This window comes from Helicoverpa zea, chromosome 7 (assembly GCF_022581195.2).
Source record: "Helicoverpa zea isolate HzStark_Cry1AcR chromosome 7, ilHelZeax1.1, whole genome shotgun sequence".
NCBI lineage: Eukaryota > Metazoa > Arthropoda > Insecta > Lepidoptera > Noctuidae > Helicoverpa > Helicoverpa zea.
The window spans coordinates 10,605,749-10,621,383 of NC_061458.1; the positions used below are offsets into that span (position 1 = coordinate 10,605,749).

Consider the following 15,635-nt stretch of genomic DNA (forward strand, 5'->3'; position numbering starts at 1 on the left):
GGATACGTGTAGATACGTTATACGTAACATAAAACCAGGTAAGTAGTTAACGAGATCGTCCTTTTTAAAGCCCGTTAAAAATAGAAGCTAAATTGGAATCACGGTACAGTTGGCGAACATCGTGGGTGCTGTGGGCACGTGCCGGTCGACATGAAAACCTTAATTGAATTAAGTGCATGACATCCTATAATCGCCAAGTATCTAGGTATCGTATATCGGGTGTGTCGTTCATAATCACATTAAATGAAATGCGTTAATATACTGGTTAATATATGTCGATTAACACAAAGATAAGAGAAAAATACGTAAAAATAAAAAAAAATGCTTTTTTCAAACAAAGTAAATGGAATAAAAATGTGCAAAAATTAGAACACCATATAAAAGTCAGTCATTACAAACAACTGAAATTCTCCCTTGAAAACTGACAGCTGTCAACTGATCAAAACATACGATACTCCTAACTTTATCTCTGCTTTACACATGATGTTGTAAATTATAAAAACGAAAAATGACTCCTGTGGTTAAACCACTGAATGGATTAGGTTATTTTTTTTACAATTCGTCATAGAATATCATAAAGTATATGCGATATGATTTAATGTAATTGTGAACGACACACCCGATATAGGTATAGCCAAAAGTTTCTTGGTTATACAAAAATACGGGAAGGGCAAATCATACGAGATAATTGTTTGATTACGAATACTAAAATGTTTGTCTTATTTCTTTTGTGAATATGAAGGAAGTAAAATTAGATTGGTTTATTGTTACTACTAGAGAAATTAGTGATAACTAATTCATAAGGCTGTATTTTCAGGGCATTGATACAAAGGACTACGCTTGCGATTAACTGCTAAGAATCTCATAATTTTAAGAGTATGTATTTTATAAATATATTTTGCGTATTGTGTTTAAAACTGAAAGCAAATTAGTAACATATTAATTATACCAAAAGACACGCTACTTATATTTTATTCATTAAACGATTAGGTACCTGCTAGCATTTTCTTATCCTAATAAGTACAAACTAAAAAATAATTAAATTAGGATTACTTCTTCAAAATTCCAGAGTGTTTTATCAGACTGTTAGTGTTCAGCATCTGGAACAAATGAAAATAGACATTCGAAAAACTAATTCAGCTTTCTTTTCTCTAGTTGTTTGATTTCTCCGGGGAGAAATGTCTGAAACAATTTAGTACCTACCTATTTTTTAAACGTGTTTTAGCTTCCACGTCCTGTATAAATACAATTTCTTAAAGTAATTTTTCCAATCGGACTTAGCAGACAGTATTTCCTCAGATTAACGCTTTCAAACAAAGAATTAATAGATATAGATAACTTTATGATATAATGGCGTAAGTACAGATTATAAAACGTTTTATAAAATTATAAAAGTAAATTTTTTTAGGTAACCCTAGAATTATGGACACGTTGTTTTTCTTTTCTCTCACAAACAAATAACAACGAAGATATAACACAATTGAAGTTTGTGTAACATCACTTTAAGTACCTATAAGATTTACATAGACGTGACGTCATGAGACCCCTAAATTTTTGTTAAGTTTTATCTTAGTAAATGTTTAATGTTGTGTTAAAATAAACAATACGTGTCCAATATTTTTGCCAATCTAAAATACTTGTCGTCATTTAGTTTTTTTTCTTCTTCTTATGTTTAGTTTTGAGGAAGTGTAAACATGTGTGTTTTATGTAAAAGTTAATATGTAGATAGGTATTACGGATTATCTTTGTTCAGTCAGCTAGCTATTGCAATAATAGATTATTCATGCTTGATTACCCTATACAAACAGTAATTATATTAAGCTAAATATTACGGTGCTTATTAGCAAAATATGGGCAATTGGATACTGAACCAAATTGCTTTGATGATGTAGTTGTATTTATGTTAGAAGACTAGCTTCAACCAGCGGTTTTGCCAGCGTCCGCTGGGAAATGCTACATACAGTCGGATAAAAGTACAATCTATACTGAAACAATGTATTTCAAGCCTTTTTTGATAAGTGCACTATTTTAAACTGTATGAAAATTTATCAGTTCTTGGTAATTAGCGCGTTAAAAAAAAAAAGAATATTCAGCTTTTTTTCACGTTATAAGGTACATAGATTGTTTTAGGTATAATTAAAGTTATTTCCGTTAATTAACAAAAACTTTGACTAAAAGTGTCACTAATTAATTCATTAGTTCATTAATTCATTAGAGAAATTAGTTCATAAAAATTGAGCCATAAAAATACATAATTAACAAGTTTCCAAACAACGAACCAAACTAATAATAAAGTTATTAGCTACCGTGTGTTAGGCGGACCATGTTGCCTAACTCATGTAGGTAAATTGTTCAACTTTTCAGTGTATTACAGCCTACGAGTGAAACAGAAAATTAAATGATAATTTAGGTACCTAGGTATTTTCAGGTTCTGAAGTCCAGTTCACAGAGCATTCGCACTGGCGAATTATAATCGCGCTTGATAAAAACGAGCGTACACGCGCGACACATTCGGAGCTTCAAAACTCCGTCGGTCGGTTTTAAACGTCATCATTCTATTCACATCGGTAGTTGTCAATTGTTTTCCGTACGCACGAAAGCCTGTACTGCTCGAGCGATTTTGAACAGAAAACCTGAGTTGAAAATCTACTTGTGTTAAATCTTTTTATGTAGGCATAAGAGTAAACAAATCGCTCAGAATTATAATAATTCGGTTTGTCAGTAGGTATATTTTAGGCATACAAAACTCAAACACAAAGTAGTACAGTCCTTTTAATAAGTAGGCGTCCATATTCACGCTTTCAACCATTCCGTCGACCGAAAGGCTTTTCACAAAGCCTAGTTTTAAATTCTCTCAGTCAACAGTTGAAGTGTTTATTTGACATTCAGCCTTTTTGGTCCAAAACTTTTTGGTTTCAAAGCGCTTATAATAAAATTTTTGGACAGTTACATACTAACGTTTTATTCGAATCCGATAGGCTTTTGTGTTGGATTAAACGTTTCGTGTTTTTTGATGCGAAAATAACTTGATTTGTTATGTAGTCGGTAGGTAATTCAGTTGGCAAATATCTCACCAATTCTGTTTGAAAGGGTAATAGAGATTTATACTATTGAGCAAGCATGGTAGTTAAAACGCTCAATTCTTCGCTGCGTGATTCCTCAACAGTGGGGCGGTAAAAAGGCTGATGATGATAATGACTATTCCCGAGCGAATGCTAAACACCGTTCAATGTATGCGTCAACGTAAAATCTTAAAACCTACATTCCAACCATTAGGTTAAAGCCAATTTATTAGGTATAGCAAAAAATATGATTTAATAGCGCAACTCAGCCTATTTTATTTTTATATCTGTACCCTGGACATACATTTCTGTAATATAGGTACAGGAGCAGGTTTTCCTAAATGTAATTTAGTCACGTGTTTAAAATGTCACGTTTAATATACCTATTTCTACTAGACTTCGGACACATTGAGCGACGTCTCACAAAATAGTCGAATTTAGCTCAAATAGCAAATCTATATTTTTATTCTAGCTATACCTAATAATATTTTGAAGAGGAAACATTTTCGTTTATTTGTTTGTACCCTAAAGATTCTGAAACTTCTAAGTCGATTTAAAAAAATATTGCACTGTTGGAAAGTTACACTCTTTCCGAATAACATATGTTATATTTTATACCGGTACGAGCAGTACCTATTTCCCATTTGAAGCGAGTGAAACCGCGGGAAAACGGCTAGTCTATAGTGTACAGGAGCAGATGTCCTAAATATAATTTAGTCCCGTGTAATATATTTTTACTAGACTTCGGACACAATGAGCGACGTCTAACAAAATAGGCGAATAAAGCTCAAATAACACATATCTGATAAAATGTTCTCCAGTACAAAAAAATTCCTCTAAATATACATTTGAATTTGTCTCAATAGACGAAAATACAAATAAATTCCTCTAAATATACATTTAGAGGAATTTATTTGTATTTTCGTCTCATCAATTGTCAATGTGGGTGACAGTATTGACAGATGTAAGCGTAACGAGGTAGAAAGCTACTTATTTTGCCTATTTATCGGGATATGATAAGTATTTTTGGTTATTATTTTGGACTAGCTTCTGCTAGTGACTTCGTCCGCGTTAGATTCGGACTTTGTGCAAAGAGAGGAAGAAATCACCAGCCTATCCAATTATCTAAATCTATGCGTACCTAACCTATTACTAATTAGCTTTAACCACTAAGGCTGCACACGTGACGGAAGCTTAAAAAATGGAGTAACTTCTCCCGTTTTCCCAACATTTCCCATCACTGCTCTGCTCCTACTGATCGTAGCGTGATGAAAAGTATCCTATAACCGGCCCAGGAGTATGAAGAATATATTTGCCAAGTTTCATTAAAATTAGCCAAGTAGTTTTTGTTTCCATAACGAACATACAGACAGACAGACAGACAGACAAAAATTTTACTGATTGCATTTTTGGCATCAGTATCGATCACTCATCACCCCCTGATAGATATTTTGGAAATATATTTAATGTACAGAATTGACCTCTCTACAGATTTATCTGAAGGTTGTGGACTGTATAATTGGTGTGGTGCCGAATAGGGCTGCTGGCGGGGACGCTTTTCAACAAGGCGGGGTGCAGACAATAACACTATTCAGGGTTACTTCTTCCTTTATTCTTCTTGTTAACTGGAGCGCTGCTGGATTCGGACTGCCCGATCACCAAAACATGCCCTCATTATATACGCTAGAGCGCGGGTAAGTAGTTCACAATATGGCCGATGCGACAGCCAATGGGAGCGAGGGGCGTTCCCGTACCCTATGTATGGGAATCTTTTTGGGGCAGTTTTCAGGTGATTTGGCATACTTATAACGTTCCAGCTATGCCCATCCTATGCAACCTGTTTTCCTTTATGTTATACAAAAAATTCACCCTTAAAAACATCCCTTTTTAATTAGAAAACTTTAAAAAACTCAAACGGCTCTCGTTAAGGTAAGGTTTCGATAACATTCGGTTTAATTTGTCGATCATCCTACTAGCGCCGCTCGTGGCCAAAAAGAAAACTAGAACTCAACAATGGAAAAGTACCAATACCCTAGATTTACTATTTGAATCTATTTCTAGGGTTTTTTCTGGGTTGCATAAGATAGGCATCCCACTTATATTTATTTACAAATACAAAACTTAGTACTAACAACCTTATGTACTGACTATTTTAATTATGCAACCTTAGTATTCTATCTTTAATTAAAACAATAGCAATATCTGTTTTTTATTGAAAAAACGTTAATCCTTAAACTAGGGCATACAAGTTACACTTAAAATTAGTACTTAGATACGCTTAACTATGTTACAATTATAGTCTTAAACTTTAAAGGAATTAAAAACAACAACAGAAAATAGCTTTTAATTTAACAACAGACATACTAACTATCATAAAACCTTAAAAAACTTAAACATTGATTATCACTGCTTTTATCACTTAGCTATCACTTTTACACTTATTCATCGTCGCCGACATCCTCCCCCACGGTGCGTAGCACGCCATCCTCGGAGCGCGACGATGCGGCGGGAACCAGGACGATGATTCTACGCGTTGGCCGGCGCAGCACTCCTCCCGTAGTCCTTACGTCCATCACTCGGGTTCTGCCGTCTGGCCCGGGGTAGGTTTTAATGACTTCACCGCGGGGCCACGTATTGCGAGGTAACGTGGAGTCGACTATGAGCACGATGTCGCCTTCTCGAGGGTCGTTAGTGGCGCGACCCTCTATCCGTCGTGGCATGATGAGGGGCAGGTACTCTTTCACCCACCGCTGCCAGAAATGGTCGGCGAGCCTCTGCGCTGTTTTCCAGTTTGCCTTCCCGATTAAGTCTGTGTCGTCGAATTCTCCCGGCGCCATCGCTCCGCACGATCTTCCAAGCAGGAAATGGTTGGGGGTCAGACTCTCTTCGTCGTCGGGATCCATACTGACGGGGGTGAGGGGTCTTGAGTTGACGATGTGTTCGACTTCTGTTATTAATGTGTGAAGCACTTCTTCAGGCGGGCTTCTTTCATTGAGTACTGCAGCCAGGGCCGTCTTCACTGACCGCACGAGTCTCTCCCAGGCGCCCCCCATGTTTGGGCTGCCGGGGGGAATGAATTTCCACTTGATTCCTTTTTCTTGTGCGGCCGCCTCTAGCTCTTTGTTCGCGCCAACGAAGTTAGTACCGTTGTCACTAAAAATCGTACTCGGCGTTCCTCTTCTCGCGGTCATCCGTCGCAACGCCATTATCATAGAGCTGGCACTTAGAGAGGGGGCCAGCTCCAGGTGAACGGCTCGCGTGGTAAGGCATGTAAACAATGCCCCCCACCGCTTCTCAACCCTTCTGCCAACGGTGACTTGCATGGGGCCGAAGTAATCGACTGCAGTGCAAGTGAACGGGAACTGATGGTGTTGTAGTCGCTCGCTCGGTAGGTCGCCCGTCGGAGGTATCGCGGGGACACTCTTCCTTGTTCTGCACCACTGGCAGCCATGTGACACTGCCTTTACTGCGGCCCTTAAACCGAAGATCCAATACTTTTGTCGCACTTCGTTCATGACTGTAGCAGTGTTGCCGTGAAGAAACTTCTTATGATAATGTTGAATGATGAGCTGCGCGATTCTGTGTTTTCCGTCTAATATAATAGGGTTCATTTTCCTTCGCTCTTCGCCGCGAAACTTCATCGTCCTGCTTCTTAACTTAATGATATCGTCATCATCGATGTACACGTCGATTTTCTTAAGTTTACTTGCATTTTCGAGGGGTTTTTCTTTTTTCAAACTTCTTATTTCTGTTGCAAAACTATCGACTTGACTTATCCTTATCAGAATCTCTTCGGCCTTCCTTATGTGTTGTTGCTCTATAGGTGCGTGTAGGGGTTTCTTAGACTTGGTGATGGCTGGTTGATTGGGGGTTCGCTTCTTGTCCTTCTGTGCTCTTCTCTGCGGTCGCCAAGGCTCGTCTTCTTTGCGCACGGCGGTAGTGGCTGCTTTACGGGTCTTCTTTAATAAGAGGTATGCGAAGGTGACCACTCTGGCCGTGACGCGCAGTAGTCGCTCCCAGCTTGAGAACCTTCGTAAATCAATTAAGGCCTTCCCTTCTGTTGCGGCAGCCACCACTTGCTCCTTGCCTTTTTCCTCCGGTAATTTGCCCGCAGACTTGAAATCGTGTAGAGGCCACTCTTGTTCTGTTTGTCGAAGAAACGCGGGGCCTTGGAACCATCTTGATTTGTGATTGAACTCGGCCGGCGTTCCCCTTGTAGCGTCGTCCGCCGGGTTCTCTTTAGTGGGCACCCATCTCCAGTCCTCCGGCTTAGTGTTTTCTTCGATTTCTGCGAGCCGGTTAGCCACGAAGGTTTTAAATTTCCTTGGCTCCGCCTTGATCCACAGTAACACGGTGCTAGAGTCAGTCCAGTAGAATTTTCTTGATACTTGCAGGCTCATTTCTTCCTCGATACTAGCTGCTAATCTACTGCCAAGCAGGGCGGCTTGCAACTCTAATCGTGGAATCGACACTGGTTTTGTCGGCGATACTCTTGCTTTGCCTGCGACCATGGAGACGTGCACTTTCCCGCAGGGTTCAACTGTCCTCCAGTAAGCAACCGCCGCGTAAGCCTCTTCGCTAGCGTCCGTGAACGTGTGTAGCTGCCCTTCACCGCAGCGTGGCGAGATACATCTCGGTATCTGAACTCCTGTTAATGCCAGCACCTCTTCTAAGTACCTTGACCATATTTTTCTTTGTTTTTCGTTAATCTTCTCGTCCCAGTCAACCTTCGTTCTCCATATGTCTTGAATTAATTTCTTTCCTTGTATTAGCACAGGCGCCGCGAAGCCTAGCGGATCGAATGTTGACATCACGGCACTTGTGACTTCACGCTTCGTAGGCGCTCTTGTATTTTCTAATAATTCCTTCGGTGTGTTGCGCAGACCAACGTTGAACGCCAACTTATCTTCTTTCACAAGCCACCTCAGTCCCAGAGTTTTTTCTTCCTTTGTAAGCAGCAGTGATTCTCCCTTGTTCGTGTCTTCAATTTCTGATAATACCCTTATGTCGTTGCTCGCCCAGCCTTTTAAGTGAAAACTCGCTCGAGAATGTATCTCTTTAACTTCTCTTGATATCTTCTTAGCTTCTTCAATCGACGCGAAGCTCTGTAGGTAATCATCCATATAGTGATTCCTGCTTATAGCTTTCACAGCTTCTGGGTGAGTTGCCTTGAAGTCTTCCGCGTTTTTGTTCATCACATATATCGCAGTTGCGGGCGATGACGCTGCCCCGAATATAATTGACGACATTCTGTACTCGTCGGGTTTGCTTGTTCTTCGGCTTCCTCGCCACAGGAACCTTAGACTGTCTCGGTCGCCTTCCCTCACTTTGACTCGAAGAAACATGTCTTGGATGTCGGCCATGACAGCCACTGGGCCTTCTCTGAAGCGTAGCAGCACTCCGAACAGTGATTGAAGTAGATCCGGGCCTGATAGCAAGGCGTCGTTGAGGCTTTTCCCTTCGTACTTGGCTGCCGCGTCAAACACTATTCTTGGCTTCCGCTTGACAGGGTGCACAACTGCGAAGTGGGGCAAGTAGAAAGTTCTTCCTTCAGTTGACGTCTCTGGCGCTTTCTCTGCGTATCCATTTTCAACCATGCTCTGGATTTGCTTCTCGTAATACTCTTTGACTTCCTTATCTTTGTCCAGCTTCCTTTCAATGCTGATTAGACGACGAAAGGCTTGCTTGTAGTTGTTAGGCAGGCGCTCGTCTTCTTTCTTCCACAAGAGGCCTGTTTCGAATTGCCCGCTTGCTAAACGTTTCGTTGTTTTTTCTAAAGTTTCTAAGGCTCTTCTGTCGCTGTCGTTTGATGGCAGTCGGTTCTGGATACCCAGCGATTCTAGCTGGAAATGTTGCCTTACTACTTCTTCTATGTCTTCTGATTCTGTCGTCGCTCTTCCATAATGTACGAAGTTGACTACAGTGTTCGTGCCAGTTTCACAGCCGTGCAGCACCCACCCTAAGTCAGTGAGAGAGGCCACGGGTTCAGCTGGCTTGCCCTTCTTCAATCTTCTTGTGACGATAAGTGCCCAATTATCTTGCCCAATCAACAACCTTGGCCGCTCTGCCGTGTAGAGTAACTGCTCTTCGATTGCCTTCAGATGCGGGCAGCTCTCTACGGTGCTCTTACTGATTCCTTGTTCACACAGCCTCAAGTCGTCAATTGTTCTAACTGTGATGGACTTCTTATCTCTTCTGTGGGCTCCTCTTATCTTCAGTTGAATCTTCTGAGAACCATCTTTCCTTATAACTCTTCCGCCCACTGTTTCAATAGACAGAGCTTCGCGACTTCCTTCAGCTCCAATCGTCTCTGCTATTGCCTCGTCCAGGAGCGTGACAGTTGATCCTTCATCCAGCAACGCCAGTACACGTACTTGTCCTTTAGGCCCGTAGAGATGCACCGGAACAATCTTCAAATACGCTCTCTCTTCTGACTTGGTACTGTTTACTGAAGAAACCTTCTCTTCATATGTTTGTTTCCCTTTGTTTTCGTCACTTGATTTCTGTACTGGTACAGGCGGCTCGTCAGAGTGCAGGAGAGTATGATGCCATCTTCCACACTGCTTACACACAGGCGCCTTGCAGTTGATTCTTGAGTGCTTGAATCGTAAACACTTAAAACAGATTCTTGCTTTCTTGACGATGTCCCATTTCTCATTTATATCCGCTTCTTTGAACTTCTTGCATTCGGTTGCATAGTGTTCACCCTCACAAGCTGGGCACGACTTCTTATATTTGTCTTGCGACGTGTCTTGTGTCACATTCACCGGCCTTCTGAAACCCTTCTTGTATTCTGATAACGCTTCAGGCGGAGCGAAGTCCCCACACATGTCTGCTTCAATTTCCAGGAACGCTTCAACAAGTAATAGTTCTTGAAGTTCTTCATCTCTTCTGCTTCTGTGATAGGCAAACCAGCGAAACTTCATAGAAGGCGGCATCTTCTCCACTATGGCTTTCAATGTTTCAGGCGAGCTGAGGTACTGTGGTTTCTTCAACGCCTTGATTGTTTCTATAGCGTTCTTCACGCGACTTGCAAACACGCAGATATCACTTGGGTTTTCGCTCACTCTTGACATATTCTTCAGCTTCTCCAGCTCTGATAATGCTAGCGCTCCGGGTCTTCCAAATCTTGACTCCAATCCCTTAATTACTTCGCGTGGATTTTCAGCGGTGAATAGCAGGCTCTGAACAGCTTCTTTCGCTTTTCCTTGTATAGCTCTTCTTAGGCGCGCTAAGTTCTGTGCGTTGCTGAATGAGGCGGCTGTATCTTCGAATGATCTTCTGAATGCCAACCACTCTTCACAGGATCCGTTGAAGTGAGGGAGTTCGATGTACTTCGGCGCGGTGACGTCACGTGAGTTTTCAGACAGCTTGCGTATTGCTTCAGCCAGTTGGTGGATATCGCTTCTTTCTTCTTTAGAATCGGTCGGTCTCTTCTTCTTGCTGGGCCCGGCGCTGGTCTCGATGAACCAATTCTCCACTTCATGGGTTTGCTCGTACAACTCTTCACCAGCTCCATCTTCCTCGTCGGACTCGGCGACGGCGATGTCCAGCTCGGCTCGAGCTACCCTTGCGCGGGCCTCAGCTACTTCTAATTCCCGTAGTGCCACCGCCATCCTTGCTTGTGCTTCTGCCTTCTTTTTTTGAGACGAGCGGCTGGACGTCGTGTCTACATCGCGGGTCGACTTCTTAGCTTGCGGGTTTCCTTCAACTGACGCGCTGACACTAGACGGCGGAAAGCTTGAATCTTGTGGACGAGCCTTCACTGCGACGCTTCTCTCCGGGTTCTGGGACGTGGGGTGGCTTCCTACTTCATGTACGGGATCCGATTCTTCGATTATCCTTGATGGCGGGGGGGGGCGGCTCCCTTCCCCTGCTGATGAATCCTTTCCAACAACACCCTTTGCTTGAGGTAACGGCGTTCGTTTGTGCGGCGACGGCGTCCTCTTTGTAAGCGTCGATCTACTTGCTATCGACGAACTTGCGGTTTCACTTGGCGTATTCATGCTCCAGTCTGTTGACGTAGAACTTTCCCCGGTGGTCTTGGACTGCGTAGAACTTGATCTTGTCGAAGGCATCTTGATCTTCACCCTATCCGGCTCGCGAAGGACCAGCTGAAGGTTGTGGACTGTATAATTGGTGTGGTGCCGAATAGGGCTGCTGGCGGGGACGCTTTTCAACAAGGCGGGGTGCAGACAATAACACTATTCAGGGTTACTTCTTCCTTTATTCTTCTTGTTAACTGGAGCGCTGCTGGATTCGGACTGCCCGATCACCAAAACATGCCCTCATTATATACGCTAGAGCGCGGGTAAGTAGTTCACAATATGGCCGATGCGACAGCCAATGGGAGCGAGGGGCGTTCCCGTACCCTATGTATGGGAATCTTTTTGGGGCAGTTTTCAGGTGATTTGGCATACTTATAACGTTCCAGCTATGCCCATCCTATGCAACCTGTTTTCCTTTATGTTATACAAAAAATTCACCCTTAAAAACATCCCTTTTTAATTAGAAAACTTTAAAAAACTCAAACGGCTCTCGTTAAGGTAAGGTTTCGATAACATTCGGTTTAATTTGTCGATCATCCTACTAGCGCCGCTCGTGGCCAAAAAGAAAACTAGAACTCAACAATGGAAAAGTACCAATACCCTAGATTTACTATTTGAATCTATTTCTAGGGTTTTTTCTGGGTTGCATAAGATAGGCATCCCACTTATATTTATTTACAAATACAAAACTTAGTACTAACAACCTTATGTACTGACTATTTTAATTATGCAACCTTAGTATTCTATCTTTAATTAAAACAATAGCAATATCTGTTTTTTATTGAAAAAACGTTAATCCTTAAACTAGGGCATACAAGTTACACTTAAAATTAGTACTTAGATACGCTTAACTATGTTACAATTATAGTCTTAAACTTTAAAGGAATTAAAAACAACAACAGAAAATAGCTTTTAATTTAACAACAGACATACTAACTATCATAAAACCTTAAAAAACTTAAACATTGATTATCACTGCTTTTATCACTTAGCTATCACTTTTACACTTATTCATCGTCGCCGACATTATCTATACATATAATAATCTATTCTATTCTATACATATAATAAATCTGTAAAAAAACTGTGTCTGTACATTGAATATATTAAAAAAATAATAATTGGGTGGGGCTTAGAACCAGTAATGGAGCACAAATCCAAAAAAAAATTCTGTCTGTTTGTCTGTATGTCTGTATGTCTGTTTGTTTGTACACGCTAATCTTCCAAACTACTGAACGGATTTCAATGATTTTTTCTTTGTTGAATCAGTATTAAGCCTGGTCGACATATAGGCTATAATTTATCTTCGAAACTTGAAGACCTGGTGCAGAACTCCAACAGACCAACAAAACTATAAGAGATACAAAAATGGTGCCATAGCAAAAATTGTTTCATGTGATGAGTATTTTCGGCTGAGATAATAAATTTGAAGATCTGGAACACCTGATGTGGAACCCTGAGAGCCCAGCTTCTCTGTACCATATACAGGTATGACGTTTTAGCAAAAGTTGTTCAATCTGATAAGTTCTTTCTATTGACTAATAAAAATTGAAGATCTAAAATACCTGATGTGGAACTCCAGGAGCCCAGCTAGACTATAGCATATAGAGGTATGACGTTTTAGCAAAAAATGTTCAATCTGATGAGCACTCTCTATTGACTAATAAAAATTGAAGATCTAAAACACCTGATGTGGAACTCCAGGAGCCCAGGTAGACTATAGCATATAAAGGTATGACGTTTTAGCAAAAGTTGTTCAATCTCATAAGCACTAGCTATTGACGTATTAACATCGAAGATCTGGAGACCGTCGACACGGGTCTGTCGTCTAGAAAGACAGAGGGACGATGAGCCACCCGAACTCACCGCCCACAGACCCACGCCTACGGTGGCCGGGAGTCATCTCGCGACACCCGGCAGATCTGGTACACCTGATGTGGAACTTCAAGAGCAATACTACACTTGAAATGTATAGAAATGAATGTTACAAAATAGGTATGGTGAATCAAAAAAAGTAATTAAGTAGTCCGTCTTTTAGATAACCCTAAAATATGGACACATATTTTTTCTTTTCTCTCTCCTACAAACAAATTATAACGAAGACACAACACGCTTGAATTTTGTGTTAAGTCACTGCTTAGTACAAATTTTACATACCTAGACGTGACGTCACGAGCCCCCACTCTTCGATTTTGTTGCGTTATATCTCATTGTTATTTTGTATGTATGTCTCTTCCATAGTTCGGTACTACAGAGTCCCGAATTTTTGGGAGGCAAACGTGTGGCCGAAGCCAACAAGCTGAAGCCCTTTTGAGACAATTTTAATGAAATGGTGACGATTATCCCTTTAAGCACTATAGAAATGAACCCAAAGACAATCCCCGGTTCTGTGTTAAACTATTGCTAACTATGGAGGAAAACTACTTGGGCCATTGTGATGGGATGTTAGTGGATTAGGACATAGGAAACTATGGGAATTATGGTACCTCAAGATGACAATGTATTGGGTACATGTAAATATGGCAGGTGGAGACTCGCCACCTCACTTACTGGGCCCTCGGGAATCAGTCACTGAATAGCAACAAGAGGGCTACAGGGACATGAGTGGCTGAAGGGTGAGGATACCTCGGCGGATTTTAAATGCAGATTACGCGCTCCCTGTCTGTCCAGCATAACCGGCCCACTCGCCACTTACCACAAGGCACCTACCCTCCGAGCAGGGCTACTAACCCTGCTCTAGCGACTCCACTCTGGACGGCCAATGAAGGCAAGCCAGAGGCGTGAGACCTACCCCCGTCATGGTTCACTCCGGCCGGCTGGAGATGGGGGACAGTATACTCTCCCTGGAGCACTCGGTATATACAGCCCCGCTTGGTCGCTACTCCCCGTCACCAGCCTCACATGTCCTGTGGGGCTCCGCTTCAGATGTCCTGCGGTGCTTATATCTAATTATTATTGTCGTTAATATCTCAAGAGCCTTTGTTCCAATTATGTTAGGGTCGACTTCCAGTCACGATGCAACTGAGTACCTACCAGTGTTTTACAAGGGGCGACTGCCTATCTGACCTCCACAACCCGGTTACCCGCTCAACCCAACATCCCTTGGTAAAACTAGTCAGACTTACTGGCTTCTGACTACCCATAACGACTACCAAGAATGTTCAATGACAGCCGGAACCTACAGTTTAACATCCCCTCCAAATAACGGTCATTGGTATCCAAAATATACATAGAAAGTACATACGAATTTAGAAAAGTTGCATTGGCAGGTACTTGCCAGACCTGGAATCAAAGTCACACGCTCATACTTGAGAGGTTGGTTCTCTACCCACTAAGGCTGCCTGTCCACCGGAGCGGAGATTTTGTGCAGAGCTAGGCTGCGGCTAGAGAGTGCGGAGCTAGGCTGCGGAGTGGAGAAACTGAGTAATATTAACCGGAGGAGCGGAGCTTTTGTGCAATCCTATTGGTTAATATTTATCAGTATCTCCACTCCGCAGCCTAGCTCTGCTCCAGTGGACAGGCAGCCTAAACCTGGTGGTTTAGGCTTCGTGGTGACTTTCACGAAGTCACCACGACTTAGTCATCTTAGTAATATTTAATGTTTTTTTACGTAATAATACGTGCAATATTTTTGCTACACACAACTTAAATGCGGACTAATTAGAATCACTACTTTTATCCCTATGGTCACGCCTAATGCGCTTCAGTTTTCAACGTTTTGTTTAGTCTGCTGTGCTTTTGCCGTTGAAGTACAAAAATTAAATATATGGAACGTTTCTAATGTCATCGGGCGGACGGACATGTTTTCAAGTCAACGGGCCCTTAAAATTCAATATCAGACGATTCAGATCTTTGATTTTGCTGACCCCACAGTCGCTGGCATAAGGGACAGGATCCACGTACGAAGTCGCGGGCAGAAGCTAGTTATAAGTATAGATTGGATACTTGCCTCTTAGTAAATAATTAAAAAATCGCCAATTATTTTGATTATAAATAAATGATTTATTCACTACGGTATATCTTTAAAATGAATGAAAATATATTTAACATATATTTAGCATATCTTTATTCCAAGCCCTTTTTCATGAAATAAAAATCTGCAACATGACAAACTCCACATTCTTCCGGCAAGCTTAAGCAATTCAGTTTCACACTCCAATGTTGCCGAATGGACTGTGTAACGACCTGTTTATGATAATCGAAGACTTGTGACGCAGATCCTAACCTTCACTACTCAGCGACAAGATTTCTTCTACTTTTCAAAAGGAAAAAACAAGTGAATGTCGAAAAACTGACAAAATTTAAAAGAAAGTCGTTCTATGATTAAATTGTAGAACACCCTTTTTTTAAATTAAGAATAATATGAAATGAAAAAAATAAAACGAGTTGAAAGAACTGTAAAGAGTTTTGAGGTTGATACCTACCTTTTTAGCGAGATACCATCATAACGTGGGGAGTTTCGGACATAAATCGGGTTCAACTAACTATAAGATCATTGACAGTGGACGTTCACAGTATTTGGAAT

General features: G+C 41.4%; 1 protein-coding gene across 1 annotated transcript; it reads right to left on the reverse strand.

The window, feature by feature from the left end:
* Window positions 1-4,652: 4,652 nt before the first annotated feature.
* On the reverse strand, window positions 4,653-12,130 carry LOC124631836. Its single transcript, XM_047166463.1, has 2 exons — window positions 11,845-12,130; window positions 4,653-11,814 (listed from the first exon to the last, which is right to left on the reverse strand). Exon 2 carries the CDS (start codon window positions 11,138-11,140, stop codon window positions 5,501-5,503), a length of 5,640 nt encoding a protein of 1,879 aa, XP_047022419.1. The 5' UTR covers window positions 11,141-11,814; window positions 11,845-12,130; the 3' UTR covers window positions 4,653-5,500.
* Between the last annotated feature and the right edge of the window lie 3,505 nt (window positions 12,131-15,635).